A 17,171-nucleotide genomic window follows, 5' to 3' on the forward strand; every position below is an offset into this window, starting at 1 on the left:
GTGAAATTTCTTGAAAATAAATTTCCTTTTGCTGTGTCTGAGCCTGTAAATGAGTTGGTTGTGGAGGGACAAACAGGAATGGATGAATTATTTGATGAGGAATTACCTGTGCCTATTATTGAAGTTCCCGTTGATATTGACGGGGGACTTGGCGTAGGAAATGATGTGCATGTCGGTGGCGCCGGCAAAGGAAGCCGAGCCACGAGACGCGGTGGCGCCGACAACGGAAGCCGAGCCAAGTGCATCGGAGATTGGTGCACTGACCCTTGCAGGTGTGGCCAGAGGTGATGGCGCTCAGGGAGGGTGTAGGGAGGATGGTGGAACTGATTTGGGACGAGGAAAACACACTAAAATTGCAAATAAAAAGTTGCAGGATTATGTGACTCATACTGTAGTGAAAAAGAAAAGTTCATCAACTCAGGCACCCGTTTCAGCATCATCCTGAGGTACTTCATATCCTATTACACATTATGTTGTGAAAATTTTTCTGATAAACATCGCAGATTTCTAGCCGCCATAACTGCAGGACATCCTCCAAAATCATTTAAGGAAACTAGGAAGCATGAAGGGTGGCGTGAAGTCATTAGAGCTGATATAAAAGCTCTCGAAGATCAAAGCACATGGGAGTTGCAACCTCCTCCTCCCAACAAGAAGGTCTTGGGGAATAAGTGGGTTTACACAGAAAAATATGATGAGCAGGGAAAATGGCAGAGATTGAAGGCCATATTAGTTATATTTGGTAATCATCAGGTAAAAGACATTAATTATAATGAAACGTTTACCCCTGTAGCAAAAATGACTACCGTTCGCACCTGCCTGACCATTGTAGCGGTGAAAAAAAGGAATATTCATCAGATGGATGTCCATAACTCAATTTTACATGGTGATTTGGAGAAGGAAGTGTATATGAAAATTCCTTCTGGTTTTCAGGGAGGAAATACTAATATGGTGTGCAGGATGAAAAAATCATTGTACAATTTAAAGCAGGCGCCTAGATGTTGGTTTTCTAAATTAGGCACTCCGTTCAAAACCTATGGCTTTAAGCATTTTTATTCTGATTATTCCTTGTTTTTCTTTACTAGGAGGTGTAAACACAAATTTTAGATGTCTGCAAAATATAATCAAAATATGTCAACAAATAATAATTTTATTAACGGCTCTTTCACCAAATACCCCCGAGTTTTCAGAAAATTCACCTGGTACCCTCCATGTTTTCAAAATTCACCAAGTATCCCTAAGTATCAAACTAATACACGGGGTATCCTTAAATACCCTTAATGACTTACAAAGTTAACCGCAGTTAGTCATTAACCCTAATTAATGTCTAATCCTAACCCTAAACCCTAAACCTAACCCTAACCACCCCTCCCCCACCCTCCCACCACCCCTGTAGCCTTCCCCACCCCCTTGCCCAACCCCTACCCCTCCACCGCCGCTCGACTGAAGCAGCCCCTCCCCTGCCACTGTCGCTTCGTCGATTTTCGTTGCTCGCCTACCTAACTATTTTCTCTGCCCAGATTTTCCCCACCCCGTCGATTTTCGTTGCTCCCCTACCCATCGATTTTCGCTCCCAAATCTTCGTCCACGCTGCCGTCGATCTTCGCTAACCCATAGCTTCGTCCACGCCACCGTCGATCTTCGTTGCCTAGATCTTCGTTGCTGCCCAGATGGTGGCTCGTGTGGGATGCCCAGATCTTTGGGACTTAGGGTGTGATGTGTCGAGAAAGATGGTGGGGAGGGGGTGGGGATGGGGTATCGACGGGGTAAGGGAGGAGGGCCTGCGGGGGTGGGGGAGGGGGTGTCGACGGGGTGGGGGAGGGATGGGGGCTGGGGGTGGGGGAGGCTGTAGTGGTGGTGGTAGTGTAGGGGAGGGGTGGTTAGGGTTAGGTTTAGGGTTTAGGATTAGGGTTAGGCTAAGGATTAGGATTATGGTTAGCATTAGGGGGTTAATTAGGGTTTAAAAACTGAAAATTAGGGTTAATGACTAACGGCGGTTAACGTCGTTAGTCATCTGAGTGTATTAGTTTGAAATTTAGGGGTACCCCTGAATTAGTTTGAAACTTAGGGGTACCTGGTGAATTTTGAAAACTTGGGGGGTACTAGGTGAATTTTTTGAAAACTCGGTGGTACTTGGTGAAAAACCATTTTATTAATATAAAAATTTGAGTACAATCTCTAATATATATCCACTAATTCAATCTTCAAGAATGATTTGATTTTCTCGAATGAGGGCCTCCGGGCTTGATTTCTTTCAAGTTTGATTTCTAGAACAGAATGATTTTGATACTTGTTGTTTTTCTTCTAGATTGAATGATTTGATTTGATTTGGATGTGTAGACTGGGAGAGTTTCTGAACTCTATAGCAACTTTATCTTTCTCTTTTTAGTCTTCTGTTTTTCTCCCCTGACAAATGAGGAGGAACTCTCTATTTATAGATTTAGGAGAACCCTAGGGTTTCTACTTATCACGCCTCTTGGGCTTCGTGGGCATAACCCACTTAAGAGTCCAATTTTTATTTAATGGGTCAATGACTCAACAACAAATAAATTAATTAAAATAGGTCATGTTTAATAGTAAGCCCAAATTAATTAATTTAGATGATCACCCATTCATAAAAGTCAATACTTGACTTTTAAAATTTTAATGGGTCAATTAAATATGTGACATGGCATATAATAACATTTTTTATGCTTACAAATTGCCCCTTCGAGACTGTATCACGTACACGATTTTAAGTGTTTAAGCATGATCGGGTCTCGAATTTTTTTATTTTGTCTAAAAAGCGTTACCTTTAACATACTATGGGACTGTTTTTTCCCAGCTTATTTTCAGTTCACTTCAGTTAAATTCAATTCAGTTCAGTTCAATTCAGTTCATATCAGTTCAGTTTAATTCAGTTCAGATCAGTTCAGTTCAGTTCAGATTAGTTCAGCTCTGGACAATATTTCTACTCTCACATATCACTATTTATTTCAGTTCTGTTCAGTTCAGTTGAACTCTGTTCAGTTCAATTCAATTTAGTTCAGCTGTTTTACGCCGAAGAGAACAGACCCTACGTTATACGTTATACCCTTGTGTTTTTTCAATTTCTACGTTGTACCCCAAGCTTTTAAAAATTTTACACAGTACCCTAAAACTTACCTTTTTTAATGCACAATACCCCTACCACTGATATACGTCATTAATTTTGTCTACTTTTTATAATCCGGTGGAACGAATCTAATTAGCGAATAATCCTTCTAAGGGTTAAACTATGTATAAGTCAAATTGGTTCTAATAAATTTTTAAAAAATAAATGAAATTAATGACATATAATCAGCAATTTGGGCAACGTGCATTAAAAAAGGTAAGCTTGAGGATACCGTGTGAAATTTTTAAAAAATTGGGGTACAATGTAGAAACCGAAGAAACAAAGGGTATAACATAGAAAAACCCTTTTATTTTTTTTTGTTTTGGATGCATATTGCCTTTTCTTCTCTATGTTTATCACTAAAAAATTTCAACATACTACCCCATGTACTTCCGACCCGTTTGGTAGACGTTAATAAATTGCGGTAATGGGAATGAATTTTGAGTGTAATTTTATTAGGGAAGTACCCTTAAAATCTCCATGGGGAGGCATTTTTTCTCCCTGAGCAAGCAATCTCACTCCTTAACTTGTGTTTTTGTCTCCAAGGGGAAGCAATTTTTCATTACTACTCATTACCACATATAAGGTGGTATTGGATGGGAATGAAAATTCAAGAAGGAAAGTGGATACTTAAGGATAAATTAGCATTACCATGGGAATGGACAATGATATTTTTCACAAATTTACACACAAATTCATTCCCATTACCACCATTTATGACCAACTACCAAACGGGCCGTTAAGGATTTAGCCGAAGAAGATAAAAATTTTCAACCCAAAAAAAGTCAATCGGAATCGCTTCCATTTTAGGATAGATAAATTTGTACAATTTTTATCCAACTCAAAAACTTAGTCCCACACTATATATATGCATATTTGACGCCATAAATTTTACTCCATTATCGCCTCTTCTGCCCACCTTAAGCCAATGAGACGGAGGACCCGAAACCGACGCCGAGCACAAATCATTGAAGCCATACACACTACCACTACTGTACTGCATTTCCCCGAGGCCCTGCGTTTCCGAAGCTGTGATCTTGCCGCCATACCAGCACTGCCCCAGGTCCTGCGTTTGACGAGATTACCACGACGCGTTGAGGTTTGATTTTTTTATTCTCTGCTTGTATGCTCTCTGGTTCAGCGTATTGCACTTGTCCAATGCGTTCAGTAGCATCATGTAAATTTGCAACTCGCACCACACCCTTTCCAAAAGGCTTACTGATGCTAGCATGGAAAGCTAGGGTAAGGGATTCCTTCGACAATAAAGTGGAAATCTTGGTGTTTGATGTGGGTTTTATGTGTTTTTTTCATTGCTGTGTTTTTTTTTCTTCTGGTATTTCAGCGTAAGTCTGCCCATATCCATCAGGCTGAAAGACTGGATCCCAACCAAAATCGTGTGGCCCTCTGGCTGTAACAATCTTCCCCATAGTTTTACCCACAAAAGTGATAGGATCTGCACTTGGGCCGAGTGCAAGAGAGAATACACATAAAGCATATGCTGATTTATCTTCATAGGCCATCAATAAATTATTCAGACCTTCATGGCCAATTTTATCAAGAAACATCTAAGAAATTCATTAGGTTTCTTTTTCCCGCCAAAACAACAACATATTACAACATATATGGAGTTTACTAGCCTTATATACACGCGATGCGTGCGAAGTAGTTATGAAGTTAAATTATTGCATACTTAAATCTAGCTCTTTCTATATAAGTTCTGAGTTTTATGTATATGTGTGAAATCGTTATTATAATTAAATTAGTTGAGTAATTACATCTAGTACTAATTTATAGAAAAAATTATTTACAAAACTTTACCTAAGAAAAAATAATATACTTGCATCGGTGGAGGTAAGATCCAAGCGAAAGTTTTGTATCCAAGTTTTGAGAATAATATTTCCACGACTCGTTTGCGTCCATTTGGCTGAAGTAAAGCAGACAATTGTGCATTTATTTACAAGGGTGAGATATGGGATTCGAAATAATTATGATATATATATTTAAATGCAATGCAAGATAGTTTGTAATAGATTGAATACCTGTTGAAGTATTAATTTTATGTTCGTAGCTGTGCATCCCAAAATGAGTTGTGCATGTTCATGAAGCATTGTGATTTTTTAAATACCACTTTTATCACATATTGTTAGTCGAATTAACAGTATGTTAATAAAATAAGATAAAATTTTATCAGGTTAAATAAATAATGATTGTTACAACATTTGTGATATCACAAGACTCACATTTGGGAACTCCTTGGAAAATGTCAATCTTTTTGAGACAATGATGACATGCTTCATATATGATGTTGTCAACATGCTCAAGATGGCATGCATTGGCAATAACTCAACAATATTGTACCTGCAAAATAATTGAAAGTTATTTATTCATGTATAGGTTTATTTTTGTTTTAAAAAATAAAGAGAAAGGGTCTAATTACTTACTTTTCTCACTGAATGAAAGGTCGCTAATTGAATCCGAGGAGCATGTGAAATATCAATGGATGATAGTAAGGAGAAAAGAGTTGATCGAAAACAGGCAACCCTTTGATTTGCTAATTTAACAGATTCATACCTATAAATTTAGAAGATAAAATTATTCATTAAGAAATAGTAATTTAGGATATACATTAATATAATTATCTTGTACATACCATGTAGACAAAGAAATAGTTAAGTCATATGATCACATATTAATATGTCATCTACAAATATGAAAATGAAATGCAAATGCTGATAATTCAGGCTAGTAGTTCCATAGTGTACCACGAAAGCTCTTTACATGTAGACCACCTGCAAAAAGAATTGGACAAAAATCAGCTTCGGTGTTAAGATGTCCATCTTCAAGTATGTGCACAAATTCATTCCACATGGTTAACTTGATAATCGTCCAACTGCGAGTATGAAATTCGATAGTGTTAGGAACATTTAGTGTTAAATGAATATAGAGATAATATGCAAATTAATTTTTTTTAATTAGAATAAAAGTACGTTTTATTCATTATCGCAAAATCTCTTTTAACCGAGTTTCTTCCAACTGATTCAATTGGTGAAACATATAGAATGAATCCCATTGCATCTTAACAAAACCAAAATAGTATAATTAAAGTTAGCTTCTTTCAAGCTAAGCATAATATTAGTTTTATTTAGATATAGGGGTAGTAAAAGTACCGAACACCATATCCGTACGATTGGCATGAACATGGAACCGATTGAAAGCAACTAAATTGTAGAAGAATGTAGGAATTGCAATGTCATCATGCTCTTCGAGTCTCACAATTGTTTCTGATGCTGTCGTCACTTGTTCCAGTTAGGAACGATTTTATTATTCTCATCGGCGTGTACAACTTGTACTCCACGGAGTACATAAATAAATCTCTCGTGAAACCTTCCTATGAAGTTATCAACATGAGGAGAGAATATAGTGCATTGTACGCACTCACCCTATCATTAAAATCAAACTTGCTAAGAGTGTCTTGTACCATTGTGAAATAAATTTACACTACATTAATCTAAAGATTTTTTTTTACCTCGACATCAACGAAAAGCATTTTCCATATCTGCTTAGTTGTTCCGCGGTGATTGTAATTGAATATATCGTAGTTACGGAGCAACCGAGCCTTGACATTATATCGTCGTACCCCGCAAGGGTATAAATGCATAAAGGATGGATAATGAAACTCCATCCTAAAGAAAATGTTAGACATAGAATATTTAAATACCCTTGCGGGGCACAACGATATAATGTCAGGGCTCGGTTGGTTCGTAACTACGATATATTCAATTGCAATTACCGCGGAACAACTAAGCAGATATGGAAAATGTTTTTCGTTGATGTCGAGGTAAAAAAAAATCTTTAGATTAATGTAGTGTAAATTTATTTCACAATGGTACAAGAAACTCTTAACAAGTTTGATTTTAATAATAGGGTGAGTGCGTACAATGCACTATATTCTCTCCCCATGTTGAAAACTTCATAGGAAGGTTTCACAAGGGATTTATTTATGTACTCCGTGGAGTACAAGTTGTACACGCCGATGAGAATAATAAAATCGTTCCTAACTGGAACAAGTGACAATAGCATCAGAAACAATTGTGATACGCGAAGATCATGATGACGTTGCAATTCCCACATTCTTCTACAATTTAGTTGCTTTCAATCGGTTCCATGTTCATGCCAATCGTACGGATATGGTGTTCGGTACTTTTACTACCCCTTTATCTAAATTAAACTAATATTATGCTTAGCTTGAAAGAAACTAACTTTAATTATACTATTTTAGTTTTGTTAAGATGCAATGGGATTAGTTCTATATGTTTCACCAATTGTGTCAGTTGGAGGAAACTCGGTTAGTTAAAAGAGATTTCGCGATAATGGATAAAACGTACGTTTGTTCTAATTAAAAAATTTTAATTTGCATATTATCTCTATATTCATTTAACACTAAATGTTCCTAACACTATCGAATTTCATACTCGCAGTTGGACGATTATCATGTTAACCATGTGGAATGAATTTGTGCAAATACGTGAAAATGAACATCTTAACACCGAAGCTGATTTTTGTCCAATTCTTTTTGCATGTGGTCTACATGTAAAGAGCTTTTGTGGTACACTATGGAACTACTAGCCTGAATTATCAGCATTTGCATTTCATTTTCATATTTGTAAATGACATATTAATATGTGATCATATTTTTATCTCAATCTTAAACATACGCCAGACATATCTTACAACAAGATTTTACTCCAGGATTTATGTTAATAACAGAGTAGATGACTTAACTATTTCTTTGTCTACATGGTATGCACAAGATAATTATTATTAATGTCTATCCTAAATTACTATTTTTTATTGAATAATTTTATCTTCGAAATATATAGGTATGAATCCGACAAATTAGCAAAAAAAAGGGTTGCCTGTTTTCGATCAACTCTTTTCTCCTTACAATCATATCCATTGATATTTCAAATGCTCCTCGGATTCAATTAGCGACCTTTCATTCAGTGAGCAAAGTAAGTAATTAGACCCTTAATCCTTATTTTTAAAAACAAAAATAAACCTATATATGAATAAATAACTTTCAATTGTTCTGCAGGTACAATATTGTCGAGTTATTGCCAATGTGTGTCATCTTGAGCATGTTGACAACATCATATATGAAGCATGTCATCGTTGTCTCAAAAAGATTAACATTTTCCAAGGAGTTCCCAAATGTGAGTCTTGCGATATCACAAATGTTGTAACCACTCCAAGCTATGATTTTTGATCTCATATGATCACGATCATCAAACAATCATTATTTATTGAACTTGATAAAATTTTATCTTATTTATTAACAGATTGTTAATTCGACTAACAATATGTGATAAAAGTGGTACTTTAAAAATCACAATGCTTTATGGTCTTGGACAACTCATTTTGGGATGCACAGCTACAGACATAAAATTAATACTTCAACAGGTATTGAATCTATTACAAACTATCTCGCATTGCATTTGAATATATATAGCATAATTTCGAATCACATATCTCACCCTTGAAAATAAATGCACAATTGTTTGCTTTACTTCAACCAAATGGACGCAAAGGAGTCGTGGAAATATTATTCTTAAAAATTGAATACAAAACTTTCGCTTGTATCTTACCTCCACCGATGCAAGAGTTCAATCCGAATCACTCTAATATTGTTAGCTATGTGCTGCATGTTGACTGGGATGAAGAGTGCATGTGGTTAACCAAGTTCTATGAAGGCAAGTTACATAGTTGAAATACCGGAGATTTCATTTACGATCTTTGTTATTATATTGTTAAATTATGAATATTTTTTTCTTAGGTAAAGTTTTGTAAATAATTTTTTCTATAAATTAGTACTAGATGTAATAACTCAACTAATTTAATTATAATAACGATTTCACACGCATAATAAAATCAAACTTATATAGAAAGAGCTAGATGTAAGTATCCAATAATTTAACTTCATAAACTACTTTGCACGCATCGCTTGCATATAAGGCTTGTTTGGAAAAGTACAACATACGAAGGTGAAGCAAACATTTCAATAATACAATAATATAATACCAAAATACACGAGAAAACTCAAGGGTACGTATCCTTTCATAATGTAATGTAATGTTTTCTACATTAACAAATCAATATTTATTTAGTGTTATATGCATATAAAGCAGATATTTAGCATGCTCAAAGTAATATAGCAGATATTTAGCATGCTCAATTTAATACCAAAATACAATAATAATAATATCACAATCCTAGTATTATTATCTGAAAGCATAATACTCCCTCCGTCCCAAAATATAGTTCCCATTTTCATTTTGGGTGTCCCAAAATATAGTTCCCATTTCCATATTTAGTTCCACATTTTTCCGTAATTTGTCTAGAAAAATCGTGTCCCATCATTTATTTGCTTCTTGAATTTTGTTTTTTTTTCCCTTTGTTTATTCAACCAAAATGTTACAATTAATGCTCTTTCACCAATTATCTCCATTCTCTCTCCTAAAATCATCTTTTCCCATACAACATTTATTTAAACAAACAAAAAATTTTTACTATCCCAACTTGCACAAATTACCGTGAAAAAAGGAAAATGGGAACTATATTTTAGGACAGAGGGAGTAATTTTCTAGTCCCCCACTTCCCCTTACATAAAATGAAACTTATCTCCACTTTGAAAATAAGTGTCAAACTCTCTCATTTATCATTTTAGCTCACTCACGCACTCTCTCTTTACATATCCAATCTCTAAATATGCAAAGAAACACTATCTCAAATATGCAATCATCTGTGTTCATCCATCATTTTATCTCACTCACGCACACACACTCTCTCTAAATATCCATCTCTAAATATGCAATCACCCTCTCTAAATATGAGATACGTGAAACTTAATAATCAGAGATAGGCCGATCGAAACCTTGACGATATTGAAGGTGTAGCAAAAATAAATTGTAGAAGAAACACAGTAATTTCGAATGCAATTGAGCAGGTGAGTTTGAAGTAGTTTCAATTTTTTTTTTTGCATGCAACATAAACGAAAATCTGTAAGTTTATTGGAGATTGTACTGTTTTGAGGTTATTGTTAACTTTTTTAAAAAATTTGTTTTTAAAACCGATATATATGAAAGTGGTTGATGATTTTTTTTTTCGAATTGAAAGTTCATTAAAAATTTTAGTTTGGTCGAAACAAAATTAGTTTCTTCGAATTGAAAAAATTAGTTTTCTCGGATTGAAAAACTCAGTTTTTTCAAATTGAAAAATCAATGTTTTCAATTTGAAAAAATCAGTTTGTTTTCGAATTGAAAAAATCTGCTTTTTCGAATTGAAAAAGGTAGTAAAGTTAGTTTTTAAAAAATAGATCTATATGAAATTGGTTGATGGAAAATATTTGTATTTTCGAATTGAATGTTCATAAAAAAAATTAGTTTTTTCGAACAAAAATTAGTTTTTTCAAATTGAAAAAATAGATCTATATGAAAGTGGTTGATGGAAAATATTTGTATTTTCGAATTGAATGTTCATAAAAAAATTAGTTTTTCGAACAAAAATTAGTTTTTTCAAATTGGAAAAATCAGTTTTTTCGAATTGAAAAAATCTGCTTTTTTGAATTGAAAAAAAGTAGTAAAGTTAGTTTTTAAAAAATGAATAGTTTTCATGAAAAGAAATCTTTAAAATGAATTATTGAGAGATATTCTTTCTATAAAAAACGCACTGTAGAAATTTATAATGGAGATATTTTTTTTAGAGTTTGTTATATTTACGTTTTTTGTTTTAAGAATTAAATTTGGTTTTCAATTTTTGGGAGAAGTTGTAGTTTGAGTCGATTTTTTTTTTTAAAGTTTTAGTTATTGCTTCTTTCCTAATCTGCCCGGGAAAAAAAAGGATTTGCAATCGAATATTAATACTGATTTGCAATTGCAAACATACTTTTTCCTTTGTTTTTTGATTCACCTTGCAAGTGGTGTTTTTTTAATGATATTTGGTTGATGGTACTTCCTCCAGTGCACCAGTTGTGAATGAGAGCTGCCCAGTTGCCCTCTCCTTTTGTCGAGAATAAAAAAACATTATCACATTAAATTATAAAACCAAAACCTTAAAATGTGCAAGAAAAATAAGGAAAACCTTGTCTAGATTTGGTTGACAGTTGTGATATTTGTTGATTGTAACTTGTAAGGTTGTGGAGTGTGCGTAAAAATATCCTGCATGAAATGTACACTGAAAAAATGAAGATGATTTTACTAAATTAAATTGAAAAAACAGTTATGAACAAATCAATGTTTTGTATCTCTATTTGATTACCTGATCTTGGTGTAATCACTATTCTAATACCCTGGATATTTTGCTTGTGTTTTTGTGAGTTGTGTAGAGGATGAACGGAAATGAAGATAATGCGAAAGGAGGAAGCAGAAGAAGACTAACTAAGAAAGTGATTTCAGATTATGTGGTTGAAGACTTGTAATTATTTTTTTTATATTCCTTTTGCAACTGTTGGGCAGTTACTACTTGAGAAAGCATTGGTAACCAACTGTTTGAGTCCAAAAGAGACTCAAACACCCAAAAAAAATACAATGGTACCATTATAACCTGGCATTGGTATCAAATTGTTATCAGGACTAGTACCAAGCAAACCTTACTTTGGTATCAATATTTTCGGACAATGGTACCATTATAACCTAGCATTGGTACCAAGCAAACCCTTGCCACACGCGCGTGAAATTTCCAACACATAAAATGACCAAATTGCCCCCGTTTGAGTCCCCTAAAAGACTCAAACGGTTGGATGCCTAGCCAAGCTCGTTACTACTTTGTACACGTTCCTAATTTTTTTCTTCTGAATTGTTTATCTTTGGTTTTTGAACCAATTAGTGAGTTTTTGTGTGTTTTTGTAATTAATTCTCGCGGGCTGATGGGCTTAGGTTAAAACAATGCAACCCGCGCTTTTATAATCAATGAAACTCCCTCTCTCATGCATTTTCATTGAGCGGCGTTCTTTTCTCTCATTTTTCTCTCTCCTCACTCTAATTGGGCCTCCCTCTCATAAATCTTCACCACAAATCTTCTCTCACAGATCTTCACCACAAACTCCTCTTCTCCGACCACAAACTCCTCTTCGCTGACTATAGCCGCCGAATTCCGGCGACGCCCAACCACCGAATTCCTGTCTTCATTTCCGATTCTCGGATCTCCTATCCTCCTTCGTCTCTCGCCGACATTTGCGCACACCACCACACTTCGTCTCTCTCGGATCTCATGTCCTCCTTCGTCTCTAGCCGGCATTTGCGCCGAATTCCGGCGATGCTCATCCGTTGCTGCGGTGATTGTAGTCGATTTTTTTTTCTTTGTCAATTTTTTGGGTTTAGTCAGTTTTTTTTTTTGTATTTGTTGGTTGTTGATTGTCGTCGTTTTTTTGTCGATGGTGATTATGTCTCATTACCTTAATGCCCTTTGGGATATTGGACTCATGTTATTGAAAATATCTACTGGTATTAGACTAATTTTGTTGACTACTGTAAGTTCTGGTTCTTCAGAGGCTTTTATGTTTTGATTTTCATGTTGTGCCAATGGGCTTTGGGTTTCAGAATATTCTGGATTAGATTTGTATGTGTGTTTATGCAGCTTTGCTTACTGTCAAAGATAGCGAGTTCTGGGAAGGTGTTTCACCAGTGGAGTTTGGTGAATTACCCAATAAGAGGAGATACTATCTCCGTGACTAGTGGAGTTGTCTCACGTATGGAGATCCTTTCTTACGTTCATGGATGGACTGAGCTACTAGGTGATAAGAGGTTTTTAGTGTGTCGTTAAGGCACTAAGAACCGCTTTCCAAACAATATTTATAGTCTTAACAAGCAATTACTAAGAGAATAGTAAGGGCAAGTCAAGGGTCGATCTACAGGGAAACAGGGATTGGTTAAAGTCTATCAAGTCTAGACTACCTAATTGAAAGGTATTTGGGGTATCAATTAAGACTAACTAATAACAAGAACAAGCAAATAACACGAGTTTAAATATCAGATAAAAGACACTAGAGTTAAGGTTACTAGTATGAATAAGAATAGCCAATGAATGCTAATGCGATTGTGATTACGGAGATGATTATGCAAGGTTTAGTTTCCCTCTAAATTACTTGAGTCCTCTCTCGAATGGTCCTCAAGAATAATCACTTAATCAATCAACTAAATCCTCTCTCGAATGGTCTTTAGTCAATTGATTAAGAGATTCAATAAGTTGGAAAACCCCTAATAAAGGATCCCCTTAATTTCTACCCAATATCTTGGCCTAGAAATTAAGTTGATTCTTGGGGATGATAAAAGAGTTCAAAATTCGATTAAAGAACATTTGAAATCAAAATACCAAAGTATAAATGTGATCAATATCTATCCTAAGGTTTCAAAACACCAAGATCAATGCATGAACTTCTCTAAACATCACAATCACATCAACACTCATTTTAAAACCCTAATTCATACTTTCACCCTAACCCTAGATTATGAAACTACTCACTAATCATGGAGTTAAAGCAATTAAACAATAAATCTATGACTAATCTAAGGCTAAACATGATTAAGTAATGATTAAACTAATGTAAATCGAATTATGGAACTAAGAGAATAAAGATCTAGAATAATCAAAAGCAAGAACAAAGACGAAAAGAATGAAATAAAAACTAAAACTTTGAATTAAATCGAATGAAAAGTACCTTGAATGTATTGGAAATCAAAACTATGATCAAAATTTCAATTCAATAAACTAAAGTGTTTTCTCTCTAATACAAAACCCTAGAATGTTGTGTAAAAAACTAGAATAAACGTAAGTCTTCGAAATAAAACAAAAACTCGTTTAATGAAGCCACGAGCTCCATTTTCCGGAAACGACTGGTGCGGGCGCACCAAAATCAGGTGCGGGCGCACCTCACCCTTTTGCCTCAAACTAGACAGTTCAACTTAAAACGAGCATAACTTCTTCATTTTATATCCAAATCGAGCTTATGACCAGTCGTTGGAAAGATATCGAAACGTGCTTTCACCTCCAACTAGAATTATCTTCATCCAATTTGTGGTATGAAAGTTATGTCCATTTAAAGTTCTCCATTCAAGATTTCATTGTGCAATGTGCTCCTTTGTGCGAGAGGACATGGGGAATGGTGCAAGCGTACCATTTATCAATGTGTGCTTTATTTTCATTGCTACCTTTTCCAACTTTACAAATAGTAGCCATCTTAGTACTTTCACCTATATCAAGAACATGGCAAAACAAGGTGAAAGCAAATGTACTAGAAATTCGGTCAAAAATGACTAAAAATCTAGCAAAATATCACTATGATCAAGTATGATCAAGTGAATGAAATAGAAGGGGAAAGGGAGAATAAAGAGGGAAGAAAGGGGAGAAAGAGGATCAAAATGAGCTAAAAGGAGTCCATAAAGTACGTTTGAAACACACTTATCACTAGGCATTAAAACTTATACCATGAAGTAGTTTTTGATATTATATACAAATGTCAGTTTGTGATTTTGTTATAATTTTATCAGTTTGGAATTGATTTTGTGTCATTGACATAAAAATGCAAAAATAAAAAAAATTATTTTTTATTTTTTTGGGGTCCAAAAGGGCTGCGGTTTAGGCTCAAAACCGCAACCCTTCATTGTGAAGGGCTGCGATCAAAAACGCAACCTTCTTTTCTATTGAAGGGCTGCTACGGAAAGGGTTGATGGCCAAAAACGTTGCCCTCAGAGTTGTTTTGACCGCAACCCTTCCTTATTTTTCCACTAGTGCTTATCTTTCAATGGCTCATAAACAAGGTTTCTCATCCGATCTAACAAGGCAATTGCTTGGCTTGCTACTTTTGTGAGCGAAGGCAGGGATGAAGATTTCACTGATGATAACATGCAATCTCGTCAGACCGCCGGGTTGTTCCTTAGTATGAGATCTAGCTTTGTAACCTTGAGGCATGATAATTACTACGTGATTGAGCAATACAACCCTCATATGTTTAGTCGACAATTTGGTTTTTACTAAGATTTGCCTGGCGAGCTGGAGATCCAAAAATTTTTTAGACAGAATTCTGCCCACTTGGATAAATAGTCTGTGCCTGCGAGGATATGTGCGTGGCCGGCTGAGGAATTTGGTGTGATTGGACCAACAACGTCGAGACCCCATGCTTCAAATGGCCAAGATGTCACAGTAGGATGCAACGGCTTCGGAGGCTGATGAATGAAATTGGAGTGATACTTACAATTATAGATGTCGCTCGCAAGTTGGAAGCAGCACTCCTGATAGCAGCCTTCTTCATACCCCTAGTATGGAAACCAAGGGTTACATCATCAATAAATTAAACTCACCCAAAGCCATGGATCTCCGCTGGATTTGATCAGTGTTCTCCACATCAGGATGAGAGATGTTTTTCTTTGGTGCCATTGCTTGGAAAAGATTTGAACTTTGTTTGGAGAAATAGATGAGTGGTAGAGATTGTCCCACCGAGCGTGCCAAAAATTTGTAAACACAAATTTTAGATGTATGCAAAAAAGAATCAAAAGATATGAACAAATGATAATTTTATTAATATAAAATTTGAGTACAATCTCTAAATATATTATCCACTGATTCAATTTCCAAGAATGATTTGATTTTCTCGAACGAGGGCCTTCGGGCTTGATCTCCTTCAAGTTTGGTTTCTAGAACAAAACAACTTTTGATGCTTGTTGTTCTTCTTCTAGATTGAATGATTTGATTTGGATGTGTAGATTGGGAGAGTTTCTGAACTCTGGAGCAGCTTTCTCTCTCTCTTTTTAGTCTTCTATTTTTCTACCCTGACAAATGAGGAGGAGCTCTCTATTTATAGAGTTAGGAGAATCCTAGGGTTTTCACTTATCCTGCCTCCTGGACCTCGTAGACATAACCCATTTAATTAAGAGTCTAATTTATTTTCATTTAATGGGTCAATGAACTAACAACAAATAAATTAATTAAAATAGGCCATGTTTAATAGTAAGCCCAAATTAATTAATTTAGATGATAACCCATTCATAAAACTCAAAATTTGACTTTAAAATTTAAATGGGTCAATTAAATATATGACGTGGCATATAATAACATTTTTTATGCCTACAAGAGGATAGTCAAATTGATTATTCTTATTTATCCGGATGATATGATTATTGTAGGCAATGATCAAGAAGTTTTACTGATCTTCAAAACTTACCTTGGAAAATATTTTAAAATGAAGGATTTAGGTGCTTTGAAATATTCAATAGGCCTTGAAATTGTCAGGGGGGCGCAAGGAACTTTTATGAGTCAACACAAATATCCCTTGGATATCATATCTGAGGTCGGCCTATTGGGAGCCACGCCAACATAGTTTCCTATGGAGCAACATTATCCGCTTGCTTTGGCTGATGTTTCTCTATTTGATGATGCGGAAAAATATCGCAGATTGATTTATCTGGCTGTTACTAGACCTGATTTAGCATATTTTGTTCATATTTTGTCACAGTTTATGCAGGTTCCTAAAGTTGCTCATTGGAAGGCCGCTCTAAGAGTGGTTAGATATTTGAAGAAAAATCCAGGACAGGGTGTATTATTTCGTTCTGAAAGTGATCTCCGCCTGGAAGGGTGGTGTGATTCTGATTGGGCTAGTTGTCCTATTACTAGGAGATCTCTGAGTGGATGGTTTGTATTGTTGAGATATTCTCATGCTGGAAGACTAAGAATCAGCCTTCAGTTTCTCGTTCATCTGCAGAGGCAAAATATCGATCTATGACGGCCATTATTTATGAATTAAAGTGGTTAAAACAGCTACCTGGTAATCTTGGAGTTTAACATCCTGCAGGGATAAGATTATATGAATAGTCAATCTGCGTTATATATTGCCAAGAATCCAGTGTTTCATGAACGGACTAAACATATTGAGGCTGATTGTCATTTTGTTTGTGATGCTGTGATTGAAGGATTATGAGTCCGTCATATGTTCGTACTAAGTTTCAGCTGACAGACATTTTTATTGAAGTGCTTGGTAGGGCTCAATTTGAATTTT

General features: G+C 35.3%; 1 protein-coding gene across 1 annotated transcript; it reads left to right on the plus strand.

The window, feature by feature from the left end:
- Positions 1-78: 78 nt before the first annotated feature.
- Positions 79-16,898, plus strand: LOC109134691 (uncharacterized). Its single transcript, XM_048642289.1, has 7 exons — positions 79-272; positions 504-750; positions 4,473-4,540; positions 8,226-8,369; positions 8,470-8,590; positions 12,761-12,927; positions 16,571-16,898. Exons 1-7 carry the CDS (start codon positions 79-81, stop codon positions 16,896-16,898), a joined length of 1,269 nt encoding a protein of 422 aa, XP_048498246.1.
- The last annotated feature ends 273 nt before the right edge of the window (positions 16,899-17,171 follow it).

This window comes from Beta vulgaris, chromosome 4 (assembly GCF_026745355.1).
Source record: "Beta vulgaris subsp. vulgaris cultivar EL10 chromosome 4, EL10.2, whole genome shotgun sequence".
Classification (NCBI taxonomy): domain Eukaryota; kingdom Viridiplantae; phylum Streptophyta; class Magnoliopsida; order Caryophyllales; family Amaranthaceae; genus Beta; species Beta vulgaris.